Source organism: Colobus angolensis, unplaced genomic scaffold (assembly GCF_000951035.1).
Source record: "Colobus angolensis palliatus isolate OR3802 unplaced genomic scaffold, Cang.pa_1.0 Scaffold380, whole genome shotgun sequence".
Lineage (NCBI taxonomy): Eukaryota > Metazoa > Chordata > Mammalia > Primates > Cercopithecidae > Colobus > Colobus angolensis.
Genome location: NW_012117155.1, coordinates 614,358 through 636,080, shown reverse-complemented (window position 1 = coordinate 636,080; position 21,723 = coordinate 614,358). Strand labels below are relative to the sequence as shown.

Genomic DNA, 21,723 nt, shown 5'->3' with positions numbered 1-21,723 from the left:
ATGATTGATTAAACCAGAGCAGCTTTAATCAACCCATGAGCATCTTTCCTTTAAAAGGTAATAGTAGCATTCACAGGTAATACTTAAACTTTAAACTTCCCAATAACTTCTTTTTTCTAGGTAGTAAACTACCCTTATTTTTGATAATCAGTATTTTCTATCCTAAAAAAAGAAAGATAGGATTATATGAATATGTTGTTTCTGGCAAAAGGAAACTTAGTCCATAATTTTTTTTTCAACTAGATCCTCTGAAAAAGACAAGAAGAGCTGAGGTCGTTTGATGTTTTCCTTATGTTTAAAAACAGATATTCCTGATAATATAAGGAGGAAAAATGTGAAAGAAAAAAATGTGTGTATTTTTTTAAAATAAGTAATTCTTTTTGGTAGGGGAAGAAGAAAGGGTAATTGTAAATAGTCATTAAGGTAAAAACTAATCTTTTAAGGATAATTTAAAAAATAATAATTAGTATAGAAAAGATGCCCATCATCCTCATGTCTTCTCGAATACTATGTAGGACTTAGATTGGATATGTTTGGCCTCTTATTATGATTAATTGGTTTCATCTTTGTCTTTGCAGACCAAGAAACATCATGGTGTATAATTGTACAACAGGCAGCACTAATCCCTTCCACTGGGGTGAAGTTGGTATGATTTTACCTGTGTTTTTGAATGTTAGAATAAATCTTAAAGAACCAAGTTCCCTGAAGTTTTAATGTTAGAATACTTACGAGACATTAAGGCCACTGAGTTACCAATTTGTTCTTAATTGTCATCTTAGAAGCAATATCTACCAATACTACCTTGTGGTCCTTAATAATGTTTCACAAATTTAAAAGTATCCTGCTGTCTATTCTTACCCACCCACCCTACCCTTGTCTAAGCCTTGCTGTTTTTCTGCTGCCATCTGCAGTAGCCCTCATAGATACCTATGGCATGGGAACAGTGCTTTTTTTCTCCCTTGTGGGCACCCTTGGTCTTGATGTTGCCTATCCATAGACAGTATCACTTCTTACAAGAGGTGGTATATCAAGTGGTACTCAGAGTAATAAATAGAGGAGTTAGGAAGTAGGATACAGTTTGCCAGAATATTTTCTATTAACCTTTATTAATCTATTTAAATTCACAGATTCACAGCAGATATACGTGTTCCTAGTTCTATAGGAATAGTATAACTTAAATAGAAATAGTTAAAACTCATTGAAATTGAATCATTTTTAAATTGTTGGTTGATGAGTTCAAATTTAAAGTAAAATTTTTTTTGGCATTGATTTAGTGATAGGTCTTATTTAACCTCTAATTGAATAATTACCCCTGCAGAACAATTTTGATTTCAGTGTAAATTTTGTATGACATTTGTCCTAGAATTTTTCTATGGCATTTTTATTTTAGTGTAAAATTGACCATTAGAGCATATAAGAAAAAGATAAAATCTAAGGTGATTTTAACTTTAATTATTTTCAGTATTCTTTTAAGAATAAACATTTTTAATGAGTTAGGTTTTTTGTAATCTTTTATTGTATCATAAAGTTTAGTAAAAGGTGAAATTGAGCATTATATTTTAGTGACTATCTCAGTATACATTTCCAGTAAAGTATTAATATAGATGATACTAGATTTGATTGTGTTGACATTACATAGCCTATGTAAATTACAACAGAAGTTAATTTTGGGTTGTTTTAAGCCTGTTGATATATGTTAATTTAAGCATCTTAAGCAAAGGATGATTATTTTCCTTTTCTTTTTTAAGTAAGTACAGTAATAAGAGTCTGGAAAGAGGAACAGAAAGAAAGAAGCTATCGAGAGAGGTGAAATATAGAAAGTGACACTGTAAACTGACATAGGTAAAACATTAAAAGGATTTTAAGAGTGAATTTTAGAAAAAATTCATTCATCTAATTAAAATTCATGAATAGCGGCAGTTATAAAACCACTTGAGTTTAGCAGTCTAATAACCATATTCTCTTAGCTACTAGAGAGTAGAAAAGTTTGTTTTTTAAATGAACGAACTCTTGACATCTTTGGTAAAATATTTTGCATTGTAAAAACGTGATTTTTTTTTTTCAAAACTTCATTACATGGTTATTATCAAAGCTGTTACACAACTTTTCTTCTTCAGAGTACCATGTAATTTCCACTTTCAAGAGGAATCCTCTCGAACAGGCCTTCAGACGGCCCAATGTAAATCTAACCTCCAATCATCTTTTATATCATTACTGGATTGCTGTAAGCCATAAGGCCCCAGCATTCCTGTATGATATCTACCTCAGGATGACTGGAAGAAGCCCAAGGTAATGGTGACTAGCTCTGTCTTATCTGTTCCTCTGACTGTTAAACAACCCATGCTTACACTAAAATGCATATTAACTCTGTATTTGTTTATGCTTATGATAAGGCTTAATAGCCTTTTGTGAATGAGAAGCCTCTTGAATTTAAGACTTTGTCAGAAAAGCAAAGGTAGTGTTGTAAGTCACTCTAATTTGTTTAAAGTTTGGATAAGTTATCGTCATGTATTGAATTCTAGGTCTTACTTTAGTTTTCTTTCTAAATAACAATATTTAAAATGCTTTGACGCTTATTTTTCCTACAGGATATTATGTAAGTCATTCCTTCAAGATGAATCCTTTAAACCAAGTATTCAGGTGCCCCAGTTTTAAGTTTAATTCCAACAGCCTATCGCACCATTATCGGAAGGGTGTCAGCCATAGAGTATCTGCATTATTGCTCGATTGCACTCATGTTGACAGGTCAGAAACTGCGGTAAGAAGAATTGCAGTAAATACACTATGTATTGGTAAGGTGGTGGAAGCTTGCTGGAGAGATGGAAAATCACTAGCATGAGCTTTACCTTTAGATTTACTCACCTGATTAATCACAATCAGAATGCTAGGACATTTCTTAGAATTTGGAGATCTTTGGGGACACTAACTATGGATCACATCGTATTGGGTCATTGATCCTCCAAAATTCCATAATATAGGAAATGTCCTACATCACGGTTGTCATTGTTATTATAAGCTGAAATTGAGCCCTTCTCTCCCTCTTAAAAACCTAAGGATGAGTTATTATAGGGGATTAAGGGCAAAAGTTTTGCTTTGAACGGATGGTGCAGTTTTATGTGAAAAATATAGGATGCTTCTAGAAAATTACTTGAAATATCTCAGCTACCCATTCAGCTTATAATATGGTTATTTCAGTTTTTGACTAATTTTGCAGGTTTGGAATGGCATAGTTATGAAAAAAAAAGTTAATAACAAATGGAAAACTTTCTGTTTTCTTATAGTTGCTATAGCTTTACTTTCTTTCTTTTTTGTTTTTGTTGAAATCCCACAAACTTAAAGATCTCCTGTCTTTACCACACAATTACGGTGGGATATACCATAAAAATACTTATTTTTTTTAACTATGATGGCATTACAGTGGAGTCTTTGATTGGAGAGTTCAGGATTTGAGTATTTTTGTATAAAGAAGATGCTGATCCCAGAACTTCCATCAACTACTCAAAAAATAAAAGTGAGGTATCTGCCAATTACAGTGTATCAGGATCTGAGTTCCTTGTAGGTATTGTCTGTGGATTCGCTTTTCCATGATGTTTCTAACCCTATATGTTAGCTAATTGAAATATGTGAGAGGTGTTGAACAACTTTAGAAGAGATAAAGAAATATTTTCAGACTTTTCTAGAATGATCTGCAAAATGCAATACTTGCCATTGGAAGCATTCTTTCATGGCTGAAAAGCAGGTGTAAATTCATGAATGATAGTGCATGCTTTGTTTGTATTAAGGTTGTTATAATTTAGGGCAGAAAAGTAAAAACTGGGTCAAAAAATAAAACAGGTTAAATATATCACATTGCCTTACACAAAGAAAGGGGGCTTAGTAAACTTTTAAAAAAATAAGTGAACAGCTAGTTTACTAAATAATTCAGAGGAGATGTTGCTGCACAACAAATCATCTCAAAGTTAGAGGCTAAAAACAGCAACAGTCATTTTATTACTTCTTTCAATTATTTCTGTCAGGATCAGGAATTTGAGAAAGAATCCGCTGGGCAGTTTTGGTTTAGAGTCTTTCGTGTGTTTGTGATCAGATGAAAGAGGCAGGTGGGCAGAGAGGCAATGGAATAGCAAGGGGACCGATGTTACTCTTTGTCATGTCATAAGGATCTCTCCATGTAGTTCTTTGCAAGGATCAATGATAGCCTTAGGGGAATTAGACTTCTTACATGGCAGCTGATGGCTTCAAGGGGAAGTCTTTTAGCAAGTAAGGTGGAGGCTGTGTTGCCTTTTGAGCTACCCGTAGAAGTCATGCAGCATCACTTTTGCCTCATTCTTCTAGTCACGAGTGAGTCACAAATCTTCTTAAATTTTTTTTCATATGTTCATAATTTTATTTTGGTGCCTGACATAGCACATTTTTTTAATACTTTAAGTTCTAGGGTACATGTGCATAACGTGCCGGTTTGTTACATATGTCTACTTGTGCCATTTTGGTGTGCTGCACCCATTAACTTGTCATTTACATTAGGTATTTCTCCTAATGTTATCCCTCTCCCCTTCCCCCACCCCACAACAGGCCAAGGTGTGTGATATTCCCTGCCCTGTGTCCAAGTAAGGGGATTTAGAAAGTAGTCAAGATGAAGGATATTGTTGCCATCATTTTTGGCAAGTACAATCTGCTATAGTCAACCTTCTGGCCAAAACAGTTCGTATTTCTTCTACGTGGAAAGGACAGTTGCTTCTTCCCCCCTCATCCTGCCTTCCCCTTCGCACGTCCCCACCCCCCTATCGCCCTAGATCCCTGTGACATTAGCTGGAAGCCAGGGTTCTGTCATCTAAATCTGGTCAATTGAGATTGACAAGATGAGGCTCTTTAGGAGTGATTTTGTCAGTATAGTTCCTCAAGTATAGTTCCTCAAGAACTGATCTGTGAACTAAAGCAACGAGTTACATACACCCATTATAAATGATGGTAAGCATAGGAAATGGCTTTAGACAGTTTTATTCAAAAAGAGATAAATTGGGAGACACCCAGCAAACACTGGTCTATAACATTTCTGAATTCCAGTCAGATATATGTTGATGATTTCTTGATTAGGAGCTCAGTCTTATTCTCTGCGAGTTCTCTGAGGTTCTTGCCTCTGCCCTCTGAGTCATACTTCTTTATGCATAAAAACTGGCCTGTGGGCTCTGTGCAGCCAAGTAGCCTTCTTATCCTGCTTCCTGCCCATGAAAGGTTAGGGGATCAGGGCAGGAACTGGCAAGCTTTCCTTGTAAATTAGGGCCATATAGTAAATATTTTAAGTTTAGCAGAACATTTGGTTTTTGTTGAAGCTACTCATCTTTGCTGTTAAAAATGAAAGCAGCTGTAGACAATAGGTAAATGAATGAACATGACTGTGTCCCAGTAAAACTTTATTTACAAAAACAGTTGGTGGACTGGATTTGGTATATAGGCCCTGGTTTGCCGACCGTTGATATAGCAGTTTCTTCATTTTTTTCTTTGTTTTTTTTGTCTGTCCCTTTACATGTAATCTGACATGATTGCTTAAAAATTGTGTGGGTTTCCGGTGTATCTGTTTTCAAGGAATCCAATCCATTAGACTAAAGCCATACCCGTAAATCTCTTTGACACAAGCCCTTCTCTATCTTGGGTCCTCTAAAAGTGGGACAACACTTTTAGATCTTAGATCCTTGCTTCTTAGATCCTGATTTTGAACAGTAAGAGTTTCTGTTACACATTTCTTTAAGATTTGGAGAGTGCCTTTTGTTTGTCTGAAAGTTCTAAAAGGCACTACCTAGGTCTTTCTAAAGTCTTAGCAAAGGATTCATCTTCCCCTACCCTGCTATGCTCAGAAACCATTTCTTAAAGAATTCCTGGCTGACATTTTACATTTCCTCCAAATTTCCACTCAAATAATTCATTTTTTAAAGATCATCTTTGTCCTCTTTTGCCCTCTTTCAGCAAATTTCGGCTAGATCATTGAGTTTATTAGGTACACTTTCTATATTCCATATAACCAGAAGTGACAGTTTGTTGTCCTTACTTCAAGCCCTCACCAACAGCTTTCTTAAAACCCTTTAAGGCTTCCATTAATAATGTTTTCCTGGTCCTTTCACATTTCACTACTGATCACCTAACAGGCCTTACACATTTTGTTTACCACTTGACCCTGAAGCCAATACCACGTTTTAGGTTTTTATTATAGCAGACCCTCTTAGTATTGAGATCTGTGTTGAGATTTGTTAATCTGTTGTACATAACAAGTCACCTCAAACTTAGTGTCTTAAAGCAATCATTTTATTTGTGTGTCACAGTTTCTGTGGGTCAGGAATTCTAGTAGGGGTAGCTTGATGGTAATGGCTCAGGATCTTTCAAATGATTGTAATCAGACAGGGACTGGAGTAGCTTTGCTGTGGAGGGAGTGGTAGAGGGGGGAAGGGGACAGTAGCTGGGGTGGCTGGGCATCTCTCTCTCTCCAGTAGTGTCAGACCCTCTCCATGTGGCCTCTCCATATGGACTAGTTTGAGCTTCCTCGCAGCATGGCAGCCTCAGGGAGAGTTGGACAGCGTACGAGGTGACTGAAGGCTTCAAGGGTGAGTATTCAGTGAGCAAGACAGAAAGCTCTACACCTTTTCTGACCTAGCCTCGGAAGTCACATCGTGTCACCTCCACCTCATTCTGTTGGTTCTAAGTTATTTTCAGCTCTCATTGAGAAGACAGTCAAGGTGACATTGTATTGTAAGTGGGCATGTAGGATGGGAGATCGTATCATAGGCACCTTTGGAAATTAATCTTTCTTAAATAGGAAACATTAAGTAAACAATCTTCTTACCTGAGGTTTGTGCTGTGTGAGGCTTTCTAAGTATCAAAGCAGGAGGCTTTCTAAGTATCAAAGCAGGACAGATCCTTGACTTCTGGGAGCTTATAGTCTGAAGGCAACAAGGAATATACAGGTTTTTTTACTTAGACAATTTTATAAATGTTAAATACAAAGTCTTATAATTTATATTATTTCATTTGTTCAGAAATTTATTGAGCACAGTAATAGACTTTATATGGGGGCCTTACTATAATGCCTAATTCTACATTAAACTGATGTCAGTCATGTCATTCATTTCATCCAGTTTACTCGTTTACGTAATTCTGATTGTGAGCTAGGTAAGCATCTGACCTGACATTTTTTAAAAAATGGCTCCATGATCTTATGTTTTGGTTAACTAGCATAACTTTATCTAGCTTAACTTCTCTAAACCAGATATCTATTTTTAATCTGTATACTTCTCAACTGGAGACATTTGACAATGTTTGCAGGTATTTTTAGTTATCACAACTGGGGGAGGGCTGCTGTCAGCACCTAGAGGCCAGGGATGGTGACAAGCATCTTAGAGCATGCAAGATAGCCCTCCACAAGAAAGAATGATCAGACCCACAATATTTATAGTGCCAAGGTTGAGAAACCCTGGACTAGAGGATCATTAAGATCTTGCCTTAGTCTAAAGGATTGTGATTATTATTTTTTAAGTTTCTGTAATAAAGAATAAATACATATTCAGAACATACCTGGCAATGTAGTCATAAACATCTGTTCTATGGTATGTTTAACCAAGGAGTGATGGTGCAAAGTTTTACATTTCTTCTTATTCCTCAATAGTTTTCAATCCAGTATTTTTGTTGCATAATAAATATTCTATAAATTTCACACACAAATATATGGCCTTCCAAATATCTTCCCCCTCCCCAATTTTTATTGCAATTATTTTTTGAATGGCACTGATTGATGTTAGGGTTGATTGTGTCACTTGAATGAATCTGAAGACAAGAATAGGTGAGAGAATTATCAGTGAAAAAAAGTTAAAAAGAAAAAACTTTTATTAAGATATATATAGGAAAACCATGTTAGCTGTGTGTGTGAGAGAGATTTAAGTATGCTAAACTGGCATGAGAGTATGTATTGATTTAGTGACAAATTTGTTGTATCTTTTTGTTTTTTAGAAAAAAATAATCACCTAACCTTTTCTAAGAGCAACATGTGTTTTTCCCCCTCAGATGCTTTTTATCTACAGAACTATCCCTGTTCAAAAACTGCCTTTGATGCTTGATAATTCATTTTGTGTTTGAGATTTTATTTTGAAATTACTTTATTGAATGAAATATAGTTTTTCTTTACCTAGTTTATAATGCTTCATTTTCTTCCAGTATTCTGGATTCATAGTTTATTTCTAAATGTATTGAATGTGTTATCAGAATTGCTTAGCTAATGATACTTTCTTGTTTTATTCTCCTCATTTCAAATGTAATTTTCCTCCATGCCCTTCCTATTTCTAAAGCCCCTAATTTTGAGACTGTCTAAACTATTTGATACATATAATGCTAATTGTTATTATAATATAAATGAAATCTTTAAAAAGTACTTCTCCACAAATTATTTTTCTATTCACAGAAGTTGGGAGTTTTTTGGTGTTTGTTTTGTTTCAAAAAGTTATTTCTTCCCTTTCCCTACTTATAAATATTACTGTATAGCTGTTACTGCTTAAGTTAGTGTTATGATATCAGTGACTTACAGTGAGCCATGATGTATAAAATGACAGATTTGAAGATTAAAGCTCCTTGTACTTTCAAAAACAATCACACTCTTTCTTTAAAGACACACTTTTAAAAGGGTGTCACACTCCCTTATTTCTATAAGGATGAGTATTGGTGGGGTATGCGGAGGTGAGTGGATATCTGTTTCAGATAGTTTTCAGCATGAGTCATTGATTTCACAGCACATCCAGATGATCAAGAGTGGTGCCAATCATTGTTAAAGAAAAGTTGTTTTGTGTTTTTAAATGAATAGAGTTGACTATGTGGCAAACGAACATTTCTGTATTCTTTGCTTCAGCAGTGCTGAAGAGTTGGAATTATAAATATAACACAGTATGTTATGAATTCACAGGAAATCTTAGGAAATGCAGCTGTGAATTAAAATGTAGTTTAAGGAATAGAAAGCAACGAAATATTAATTGAATCCATTCATTTGCTTAGTATTTTGTGTAGAAAATTAAATTTAAGAGTATTGTATATCCTTTGAGAATTAATTATATGTATCAGCAGAACTCTGCTTAGGTAGTATTAAATGCATTTGCTGCTGCTTTCAAAAAGCATTTAGTTTCCTTTTGGATTTATAAGTTCGTTCAAGATGCAGAAATATTCTTATTCCCTGCTGATTTGGTACACTTAATGATTAAATGTTGTAATTTTAATATTAATGTCTATATTGGGGGAAACTTGCACCCTGGGTGATGATAGGATTTTTCCTAATCTATACAAAATATAAATCTGTCAATTTTTCTTACAATACAGGATGATGAAAACAATAACTCGTCTTCACAAAGCTATGGTGTTTCTTGAATATTTCACAAGTAATTCTTGGGTTTGGAATACTGACAATGTCAATATGTTAATGAATCAACTAAACCCTGAAGATAAAAAGGCAAGCAAGTATTTTCTGTTTCATATTAGAAAATAAGTAGCATACTAATTACAGAACCATTAGCAACCTGAGAAATATTTTCCACAGCTACTATGCAACAAGAAAGCCATTATTTATAGTCTCTCATAAAGCTTTAGTCATAATTGTTAGTGGTGAAATAAAATTGCTGTATCTTAACATTTCTAATGTAAATATTTTAGAGTGGCAAAGGTATTTTCAAAGCATGATTGAAATGTTGATTCTTTTTTTCCCTTAATGTTGCTTTCAGAGAGAATTTTATCTTTATGTGTTTTTCTTTCAAACACTTTCTTTTCTTTGAGATTTGAAAAAACGCTTCTCGAAGAAATTGTTTTTTATAAACTCTTTTACTTTTTGTTATTCCATATTTTGCCCTTTGTTAGTTTGGAACTTAAATTCTTTGTGTATGTTCTTTTTGAGCTTACTCTAGATGTTTTAACATGTATATCTAACACAGACTAAATTAAGCAATATTTATAGCTTCCTTCTTAATATTATTTAGAACCTTAAAATGTTTTAGTTGTGATTACCACTCCCACTCACTTAAAATGGTTGTATTAATACATTACTTCAGTTCTCTAAATTTTTTTTTCTTTTTGAGATGGAGTTTCACTCTGTGCTTAGGCTGGAGTGCAATGGCACAATCTCGGCTCTCTGCAACCTCTGCCTCCCGGGTTCAAGTGATTCTCCTGCCTCAGCCTCCCTAGTAGCTGGGATTACAGGCACACGCCACCACACCCAGCTAATTTTTGTATTTTTAGTAGAGATGGGGTTTCACCATGTTAGCCAGGCTGGTCTTGAACTCCTGACCTCGGGTGATCTGCCCTCCTCAGCCTCCCCAAGTGCTGGGATTATAGGCATGAGCTACCACACCCAGCCCAGTTCTCTGTTTAAACCCCATGATGAGATACTATTTTGTTCATTTAGTTTTTATTTAGATTTCTCTCTCTCTCTCTCTATGTATATATATATATGTGTGTGTGTGTAATATGTATATATGTATACCAATGTCTGTGCTGTCAGATTTTCTCCTTATGATCTTTTTTCTGCCTGAAATATATTCAGCATACCAAGAATATGTTTTAGTAGGGAGTCTGTTTCATAGTGAATTATCAGTTTTTGATTGTCTGATATGTGTGTTGTTTCACCCTTGGTTTTGGAACATGATTTCAGCACATTAAAGAACTTTTTTACTGGGCATAGTAGCTCATGCCTGTAATCTCAATACTTTGGAGGCTGAGGTGGAAGGATGGCTTGAGGCCAGGAGTTCAAGACCAGCCTGGGCAACATAGCGAGACCCATCTCCACAAAAATAAAAAAATGAGACAGGTGTGGTGACATGTGCCTGTAGTCCCAGCTACACAGGAGTCTGAGGTGGGAGAATCAGTTGAGCCTAGGAGGTCAAGGGTGCAGTGAGATGTGATCACGTCATTGCATTCTAGCTTGAACAATAGAGTGAGAGTCTCTCAAAAAAAAAAAAAAAAAAAACCTGTTTATTTATATTCTGTCTTACGTTGTTGCTATTGAAAAGTCAGTAGTTGACTCTTCCTTTATAGGTGATCTTTTATTCTTGTCTCCTCTTCCGTTTTCTCTTTATGTTTGCCACTTGGCCGTATCACTATGAAAGTGGGTGTAATTTTGAAAAATTTACCTTGATTGGATTGGGCTTTCTGAATCTGAGGTTTGGTGTCTTTCAGCAATTTAGAGAAATACTTAGCCAGTGTTTCTTCAAATATTGTCTCTTCACTATTCTTATATCTTCTTCCAAAATTCCTAGTGTATGTTAGATTATTCTATCCTCCAAATCTTTTAACCTTAATTTCCTATTTTGTATCTCTGTGCTTCTGGGCTAAACTCTAGATAATTTAAGATTCTGTGGCAGTCTGCCAGCTGTGTCTAAACTATCCAATTGAATGTAGAGTTTTAGTTGTCTTATTTGCAGTTTTAGAAAGTATAATTTATTTTTCAGATCTTATAAATGTTTCTTAAACAGTCTCTAGAATTTTTTCTTGAAACATTAAATATAATTGTTTTGCATTTTGCTTCTGATAATTTAAACTTCCAGATGATTTGCAGCATCTGATTCTGCCATCTATTGATTGAGCTGGGTGTCATCCATGGCACCTAATTTTTTTTAAAAAAATTTGTTTGACTGTAAATTTATATTCTTTGAGGATTTCTGTGAGAATTTTTTTGAGGCCAGGATTGAAATTACAGTTTTCTGATAAGGATTTGCCTTTGCTTCTACCAGTAGCCTAGTTAATTAGCTAACTGGCATTTATAAGCCAGGGCCCCTTTAAAGTATCTGATTAGGTTTTTAGCACAACTCAGATTAATGTAGGTCTTATATAGACAGTAGGGGCCAGGCATGGTGGCTCACACCTGTAATCCCAGCACTTTGGGAGGCCAGCTGATAACCTGAGCTCAGGAGTTCAAGACCAGCCTGGGCAACAAAGTGAGACCCTCTCCACAAAAAATACAAAAATTAGCCAGGCGTGGTGGCGCATGCCTGTAGTCCCAGCTACTTGGGAGGCTGAGGTGGGAGGATGACTTGAGCCTGGGAGGCAGAGGTTGCAGTGAGCCGAGATTATGCCACTGCACTACAGCTTGGGTGACAGAGTAAGACCCTGTCTCCAAGAAAGAAAAAAGACTGTAGATTTGGTTCATTACAGTTTCTCAAGAGTTCCTTTTTCATACAGTACTAACTTCCTTTCTTTTCCCACTTTTTTTTTAATTTTAATAATGTTTTATTTAACCCAATATATAATCAAAAATATTGTTTGAACATATCAAAAATCTAAAAGTTATTTAAAGGATATTTTACTTTCTATTTTTTCATACTGAGCCTTCAAAACCCAGAGTGCAGTTTATACTCCGTAGCATGTCTCAATTTGGACTAGCCATATTAAAAGTGCCCAAGAGGCACAGGTGGGTACAGAAACAGAAGTCTATACAACCTGCAGAACCATAAGCCAGTTAAACCTTTTTATCTTTACAGATTACCCATTCTCAGGTAGTTCTTTGTAGGGATGTGAGAATGGACTAATGCACCTAATCACTACCTCCTTTGTCTTCTTCCCAAAGGGAACAGCTCTTGAATTCTAGCACTAAATATTAGTTTTACCTATTTTTGACTTTACATAAATGATATTATACAATATTTTTTCATTCTTCTGTTGATGGACATTTGAATTATTTCCAGTTTCTGGCTATTAGGAATAATTATCATACGAGCATTCTTTACGTTTATATGTACACATTTGTGTAGGGTATATACCTAGAAATAGGATAGCATAGGGCATTCATATGTTCAGTTTAGCAGGTAATGGCAGTTTTCCAAAGTGGTTGTATCAGTTTCCATTCCCAAGGACGGTGTATGAGAGTTCCTGTTAATCCACATCCTCCATAACACTTGGCCTTTTAATTTTGATTTTTAATTTTAGTCACTTAGGTGATATATAGTGGTATAACAAAATGATTTTAATATATATTCCCTAGTACATACAATGCCTATATAAAAATTGTAAAAAAAAAAAAAAAGAAAAAGTAATTAATCCTATCAGAAAATAGATTAGAGAGATGAATAGTTTACAGAAAATGATTCACAAGTTTGAAAAGATACTCAGCTTTACTCAGTGTAAATGCAGACTAAAGTTAGACTGGAATATTATTTACTATTTATCAAATTTGCAAAAATTAAAACTTGGACAATGTACTCTGGTGAGTCCCTGGACAAATCAGCATCCTTATACATTGCTGATAGAACTATATGGTGTATGTTTCTCCATTCTTTTATTTTCAGTCATTTTGTGTCTTATCGTTTGGATATGTCTTTTGTAAGCAGCATATAGTTAGTTGTAAGCAGCATATAGTTCTTAGTTTTTGTTTTCAGTCTCACAATTTTTGGCCTTTAATTGGAGAACTTAACTCCTATGTAATTCCTATCATTTTAGATTTAGCCTGACTTGTGCTTTATATTTGTCACGCTGGTTTTAAATTCTTTTTCTTTTCTTTTTTTTTTGCTGCCCTTTAGATTATATTTTGAATAATTTTATTTTTTCCCGTCTATGTGTGTTGAATAGAATTATGTTCCTTTTTGGTTTAGTAGGTTACTCTATAGATTATAGTATCCTTTAATTTAGCAAGGTCTAATATAAATTGATACTTTTACCCTTCTCTGATAGTGAAGGATCAGCATGTATCTGTTATTGTTGTTATTAGGTTGGTGCAAAAGTAATTTCAGTTTTGGCCATAATGCATGTTTTAATTCTATATATATATATATTAAGCCACACAAGCCGGTATATTGCAGTTTATGCAGTAAATATTCATACAGATTTACCAGCGTTAATTGTCCTTTTTTTGCTCTTTATTTCTTCCTCCATCCCCAGACTTAAATCTAGAATCATTCTCCTTCTGCCTAAAGAATATCCTTGAGTTTATTTTCTCTAGCATGGGTTTTCTGCTGATGTCAGATTGTCTCAGGTTTTATTCTCTAGAAATATCTTTATTTCACCTTTATTTTTCAAGGATATTTACACTGGCATAGAGTTTTACCTTAGCACTTATTTTCATTGAGTACTTGGAAAACATCTCTCAGTCTTTTGGCTTTCATTGCTTCTATTGAGAAGTCGACTTACAGTCTAATAGTTATTCTTTTGGAAGTAATCTATAGGACCTTTTTCTGATTCTCATATGCCTACATATGTGTTGGGGCAGGGATGGGGGAGTGGGAGTTGTATTTGTGTTTTGAATTCGTGACTTGGTTTCTTATCATTGTTGGAAAATTTCCAGGCATTGTCTTCTCAAATACTGCTTCTCTTCCATTTTTTTAAAGAACTGTTCTTATGGGATTCCCAATAACATACACATATACCTTCTCAAAATGTCTCCTAAGTTAAGTCTTCATTTTAATGTAGAGTTATTGCATTTTTATATTTTACTAGTTTTTTATGGTAGCTTTTCCCTTCCTAGAATTGGCTATTTTTAGATAAGTGATGGTATATACTAAATAATATCTTTGTAACTCCAAAAAATTATCTGATTATATGCTAAGGAGCACGGAGCAGTGCATAGCCCTCTTTCTTTGCCGTAACATTTCTGAAGGCTTTCTTTTCTGGATTTACCTATCATTTTCATCAAATAGTCGAATTGCTGTTATCCAAACTCCTTCGCCAGCTTTCATAACATATCTTGATGTCAGATGTTGTTTTCATAACGTCTGTGGATGTCAGAAATATTCTCCAGGAAAATTGGTCTGTTCAGTAGGCATGATGTACAGGAAGAGAGAAGAGACTGCAGATAGAAAAGAACTGGAAATGTATCAGTACATGCATAAAGTAGTGAGGAATACATAGATCTATTTGGACAATAGAATTTTGTCTTTTTTTTCTTTGTTTAGCAAAATGGTACAGGCTTTTTTCTTCTTACATTTAACCTACTTCTCTTTAAATGCTGACATTAGTTTCCAGATTATCTTCTCAAATGTTTCCATGTTTAATGGATGGTATGAACTAGGAATAAGAACTTTTCTGTGACTAGCAGTAAGATTTCAGAAGTTAATTCTGTATTTAAGAATTTTGTAATTATGTCACTTGGAACTGGCCTTCAGAAAAAGTATGAATTTCTGACTGGTTGTGAGAAAAATTAGTCAAGAAAATAATCAGTAATTTTTTTGTTAACGTAGACCTTCAATATTGATGTACGGCAGTTACATTGGGCAGAATATATAGAGAACTACTGCTTGGGAACTAAGAAGTACGTATTGAATGAAGAAATGTCTGGCCTCCCTGCAGCCAGAAAACATCTGAACAAGTGAGTTTGATGCATGGATTTGATTGCTTCTTGTCTTCCTTATGAAATATTCCACAATTTTTTTGGTAAACTGGTATATTGAATAAAAGATATTGCTAATCTGTTATATTAAGGAAAAGTACTTACCTTTGGACTGGAACTATGGTAGTATTACTTTAGCCTAAGATTGTTGAAACTTACTGTCTTCAGTTTATATCTTTCTTAGTATGAAGTTCAGGTGGAATTGAGTTTCAGAAATTACTATTATCTTTCTTTATATTGCTACTTAAAAAGTAAAGATATTAGAAGAAAGATAATGTAGATAATCTATTTTAAAGGTTTGTTTTTTTATTTTAATCAATAATCTTTGGAGGAAGAGAATACATTATTCAACATAGAATATTTTTTCTTTATCTCTCTATACAAGTAACACATACTTTTTTTTTTTAATACTCAGAAAATAGAAGAGGAAAAATCACTGGTAATCTATCATTCAAAGATGCAGATAATTTTTAATGGTAATCTCTTACATTTGTAGTGCTTTTTAATACGATTTTTATGGCACTTTTTAAGACTTTCACATTTTTATCCCTCTCATGCCTCATAACTCTGTGAGACTTTGCAGGGCAGCCAGTTCAATAGATGAGGAAATTGAGGCTTAGGAAAGTTGTATTTGCCTAGGCCATATTGTATTGAGTGGCAAAGCAAACTAGAATATTGATCTTTGACTCCTTATTCGAAGCTCCTTTCTCTACATCATTTTTCTGACATTGCAGTCCTAGCTTGCACTGCCTGCTGAAGTGAGTATAATTTATGTAGCATTATTACGTATCTAAAGGTTTGTATTTCTTTGAAACACCATCAGAAACATCAAAATTTGTTGAAACATGAGCTGAGTAATATGTTGTTAGTCTTTGAGAAAAGGGAAGATCCTCCTTTATCGAGTTAATGCCATGTTTTATACTTGGAAGAGGGCTTGTCCGGTTGGCCTGTGATCTTATGACTGTCAGCTGTAACTGAAGGAGTAAGTTACTTGTCTGACAACTTGTAAGCAACTAAAGATGTCAAAAAAAAAAAAAACTTTGCTCTGTACTGTGATGTATGTAATGAATGAACCTTTTTAGATTAGATGGGAAGCTCTAGAAATTCAAGGAACATATCTGTTTTATTTACAGTATACTTAATGTCTAGCATAAGTTTCAAATTAATATGGATTTGAACTTTGATTTAAAAACTCAGTATTAATTAGCTGCCATCTAACAATACTTTATTCTAGAAAATACTGTCTAACATACCTCTTGATTTGCTTTCCAGGTTGCGGAATATACGTTACGGTTTTAATACTATCCTTGTGATCCTCATCTGGCGCATTTTTATTGCAAGATCACAAATGGCAAGAAACATCTGGTACTTTGTGGTTAGTCTGTGTTACAAGTTTCTGTCATACTTCCGAGCATCCAGCACTATGAGATATTGAAGACCAAGAATTCAGCATTAGAACATCTATACATGTGGTGATCTAAATGCACAAAATGTAAAATGTACTTAAGTCATCTCACCTTTTGTCAAGACATTAAACCATCTTAGATCAGAGTGTGAAGTAAATTATGGTACATTTTATGTAACATTTTAATGTTTATACTCATAAAACTTAGTGAACACACTGTGTTATGCCAGCTCAAATCTACAATAGCCACCAAAACCATGACTTAATATTTTGAGCCCTAGAAGAAAGGGATGGGCTGAGGGCAAGAGTGGGGAAATAGGAACACTGACCAGTATAACTGTGCAATTCTGGAACATATTAATTAAAATATGCCTTAACATATAGTGAATTTCTAATTCTAATGTTCAGTGCAATGGAAGACATTTATTTGGACAGTAATACTAGCTAAGTTGGTAGATATTTGATTCTTCATTGTTTGATTTTTTTCATTAGTTGAAGTGGGTTTTAGTTTTGTTAAAATTATAACCAACCTATTTTCACACCATTCTGTAAGTTAAATGATATCAAACATGAAAGACATGTCTTCATTTTTCTTTTTCTGATTAAATGTCTGATGCATATCGTTTTTCAATTAGCAATCAGTTGCTTTTAAAATCAGAAGGCTATATTATTCTAATGACCCTATTGCATCTAAATGGGTTTGAGAATCCATATCAACAACATATGCTATGTGTTTTTTGACAGAAAGTGAAAACAAATTCAGTAAAACTGTTAGTATCAAAAAGAATAGGAATACAGTTTTCTTGTCTGCATTATGATCAAATAAAAATCCTGTGAGATTGCGTTTACGTTTTGAAGCAGGAGGATTTCTTAAGACTTTGTTGGAAGTGGGAGTTGGGAGGGATTCACCATACTTGTGTTCTCCTCCCTTTATAAATTTTATTCGTAGGACTTTTAAAAGGCTTGTGCTATCTTTCCAATGAAAACTGAAAGTGCATTATTATGGAAGAATGTATTTGCAGGTAGTAATAATGTTAAGAAAATGTCCTCGTATGTAAACACATACTAATTTTGACCTTGAAAGTTGAATTCCTTCACGAAAAATAAAATAATGCTTCAGATAATGTGTATGAAATTAAATAAAGGACTTTATGATACATACCACATAAGGTAGCAAACTGTTGAATGAGTTTGAAGGTATCATTTATTTTTTATGCATGTGGTTTTAGCTTTAGAAAGAAATGCATTATAGAAACAAGTAATAGCAAGAAAATTGATGTATATTTTAATGATACATTAAAATTCCCTTTTAATCATAATAGTTAACTCTACTTACTGTTCTAACATACATTTGATTTAACAAATTGTTCAGCATAACACTTCTAATTAAGTTGATCAAGTTGTACTATATTAAATAATCAGCAGTGTATCTGGAGTATGTTTAAAGACAACAGTTCACAATACAAAAAGTTACGTGGAGCTTTACATCTTAACTTTGTCAATTTAAATGCAATGTATAAGAAGTTTATTTTGCTATTATGAAAAACTAAATGTAAAGGAAATCACCTACTTTCATGCAGGTGTATAATCTTGAAAAGGAAAAATGCTTCCATGTTGAAGCCAGATTTTGTGTAGTAAAACTTTTAAATATTATTTTAAAAAAATATGTATATAAATATCTCTATATTCTTTGGAATGATACTAAAGTCTCTGGTCTAGGACCATACCTTATATAAAGGTATAAGAGACCATGACAATGTCTGAAAATGGAATAAATAATGATGCCTTTTATTTAAAGTGGTCCACATAATATACATTGAGTACTCCATCTCTCCAAATGTATTTCCATAATGTGTTGAAAACATGCTGATGTTTGTATGATTTTTATACTTTTGCCGAATAGACTTAGAGTCAGATGAATTGTCTTTGTGTCTCGCAAAAGAGTTGGGGACAACTTGGGCAGGCCTGTGAAGTGCATAGGGAGTGTATGTCTTCTGAACTGTTTTATTGTTCTTGTAATCTAGCTTAAAGAAATGTTAACTGGGAGGGTGCTGAGGCCACTGCATTAATTTTATGTGTTTAGAATTCTGTTGTAAAAAGAAAACTAATGAATGAATTGGTTTGTCATTCTAGAATTTAAAGTTCTAAGATTAGTATAAAGAGTATATAGATTGTTAATCCCCACCAACTAGACTTTGAACTTAAGTCAGACTTAAAGATTTGAGAAGTCATTTGTGTCATTTACTAGATGTGATTTTTAGTTCTGTTTGATTATGTTTCCCACACAAACTTGTTATTTAATAGGATAGCCTACTAAATTAAATGTTTCTTATTTCATTTAACTCATTTGATTAAACTGTATTCTAAAACATTTGGGGTTTTTCCCCCATTCAGTTTTAATCCTGGAATACGCATTTGTAAATTGTGATGTCATTGAGACTGTATTTAAATTTGACTTGGCAACATTAACATGTCCTAAGATTAAGTGCAGAGAAGCATGGGCAGTACGTTCTTTGACTTAAGGATGGCATAAAATAATCATTTTGAACCTGTGTAATAAAGCTTGAAAGCAGGGAAAAGAATCTGCTTCCCCCACCCCTTTTTTTTTTGTGTTGTCTGTAGGAATTGATTTGGGATTTTTTGTTTTGTGGGTTTTTTTTAAAATGTAAATTGATAATCTTTTATAAGAAGGAAATAGAAGCATTATTGTGTGCCTTTGTTTGTAAACCAAAAAGTAATAAATGAATCCCTATATTTCCATTATAGTATTTATTGTATTTTTATGTTCTGAAAATTATCCATGAAACAATATGGTTAAGATTACAGGAAGCAGTCCTTACTTACACTTCTTGTCTGTTTTAGGTGTACTTGTTAATTCTTATGTCCTAATTTTATTTAATTCTGAGTTGCTCACACGGCATTTTAGGGGAAGTGTACAGGCAGGATGAACACTTTGTGTTAAAGTGTTATTTTTATGTATTACCTGGAATGAGGCAGGGTGTTTTTGATTTTCTAAAAAGAGTAACCAAGAGACCTCCAGGGTGTCATTAGGTTCCAGCTGCTCTCCTCCATGCTGAATGATATCCTGTTAATTTATAGGTACATTTGTAGTAATGTATATGTCTATTAAGTATAAGAGATAATTCATTAGTAATAGAAAATTAATTAAACCCTTTTGGATCGGGGAGAGCATCAGGCTGGGGTCAGGTAAGTGTAAATGGCCGCCTGAGCATGCTCTTCTAGGCTGACTCCCAGCCCTGACTTGAAACCATTAGTGGTGACTTGCTCTGTTTTGAGAAAAACTTTCCAACCTTTTGCATGAGAAACTAGAAAAAGGAATGTACGCCACGTAACTGGATTACAGAAATGAGTTAATTTAATAGTCTCTGTGATTTAAAAAAAATGAAATATTTTCTTACTGAATTAATATTTTTGTCTTGAAGCGTTTTCTAGTGATAGAATGTATTTGTCTTTTTTCCTGGTGGTACCCTCTTAGCTTATATCTTTGCTATCCTTAAGATCCTAAACAAATCATCTTTGTCAGTTAAGTATAGTTGTGCAAAAATTGTTAAATAATTCCTTTGTCTTTATTAAAGAAAAATTTGAGTAACAGTAAGTTTGATGTGCTCCTTTGCAAGTTGATGTCTCTAAAGTTCATTTATTTAGAAAAACATGAAATGGTAAGTATAAGTTTAATGTCTTTACTGTGGGGCTGAACTCAGAGAAATAAGGACATAATTGTTTTTTGGCCAGAGATCACAGATGATAGCTATAATACCTATAATTTTATACAAGGGGCAAGAGAGACAATCAAGATTTTTCTGAATTCATTTATTTAAAACAAAGTTAACATTCCTAGTTACTGTCTTCAGAATACTTTTCTCTTCTAGACATTTATTTTTCATTTTTAAAGTTCCATGAAGTTGAATTAGGTGTCTTCCAAAGATGCTTTGGAGGCAGAATTCCTTTATTTTCTGCTGTTCTACAGTAAACCTAATACTTTCTCTCTCATATAAATCTAGAGAGCGTTACCTTCACTTGTCTTGAGCAAGGTGTAACTGGAAAGTGTTAGATTGAGCCATATAAAAATGCTAATATGTCTTTGACCTATAAGAAATTTCATATGGCTCAGTCTAGTATAATAGCTGCCTTTTGTTCTTTTGTTTTCTAACAAACACCTGAACCTAAACAGATGGGTTTTATTAGTCATCCAGATTGTTTAACAGTATTTAGTTGTTTGACATTTAATACCTAACTTTCTGCTTTATGTCACATCTTTAACAGGTTCTTGTCATTTCCCCTAACTTCTCCCAAGTTGGTTGTTGGTTTCTTGAGAGTGAAACCAGCATTGCACGTTGTATGTTATAAAAACAACGCTAATGACATTTGTTAAGTTCTTACAATGTGCCAAGCAGTACTCTAAGCATTTTACATGTAATAATCCACTTACGCCCTCTGTGTTTGTAAGTGTGATAACTAAGGTATATGATGTTAATAAAGTACCCCAGGTTACACCACTAGTAGCAGAGCCGAGACTTGAACTCAAGATTAGTTCCAGAGCCCACGGTCCAGTCCATTATACTGTACTGCCTTTCACCATAGGAATACAGATATTTCTGGACTATTCAGAGGTTCCCTGACTTGTACTAAATGTCTTTGTTGACTTCATTTCAAAAACCCAACATTCATTCAACAAATTTTGAGTGCCTGGTATGATTTAGGCACTGTGTCTTATATTGCGGTTATCTGTATCACATAAATTAAGCTCTCAGTGGCCCAGACCTGAATATGGCACACTGCCTTCCCTTAGGATTTTATTATTTGATATAGATAAATAAGCAGATAATTTTAATATGTAAAGACAGATAAGAACAAAATACTAAAAGCACAGAGGAGCGATTTCTTGTTTATTTCTTGCCACTGTAGTTCTTTTAATTGTGATGTTAGAGTGTCAATTTTAGATCTTTCCTGCTTTCTCTTGTGGGCATTTAGTGCT

At 34.0% G+C, this 21,723-nt stretch overlaps 1 protein-coding gene across 1 annotated transcript in view; it reads left to right on the top strand.

Moving 5' to 3' along the window:
* FAR1 (fatty acyl CoA reductase 1) overlaps positions 1 to 20,339 on the top strand; it is a 67,389-nt gene extending 47,050 nt beyond the window's left edge. The window contains exons 8-12 of the mRNA XM_011954249.1: positions 579 to 646; positions 2,118 to 2,289; positions 9,340 to 9,469; positions 15,174 to 15,301; positions 16,595 to 20,339. Of these exons, the coding sequence (XP_011809639.1) occupies positions 579 to 646; positions 2,118 to 2,289; positions 9,340 to 9,469; positions 15,174 to 15,301; positions 16,595 to 16,757 (661 nt within the window). The 3' untranslated portion in view covers positions 16,758 to 20,339. The remainder of the gene's footprint in view (positions 1 to 578; positions 647 to 2,117; positions 2,290 to 9,339; positions 9,470 to 15,173; positions 15,302 to 16,594) is intronic.
* Positions 20,340 to 21,723: the final 1,384 nt, after the last annotated feature.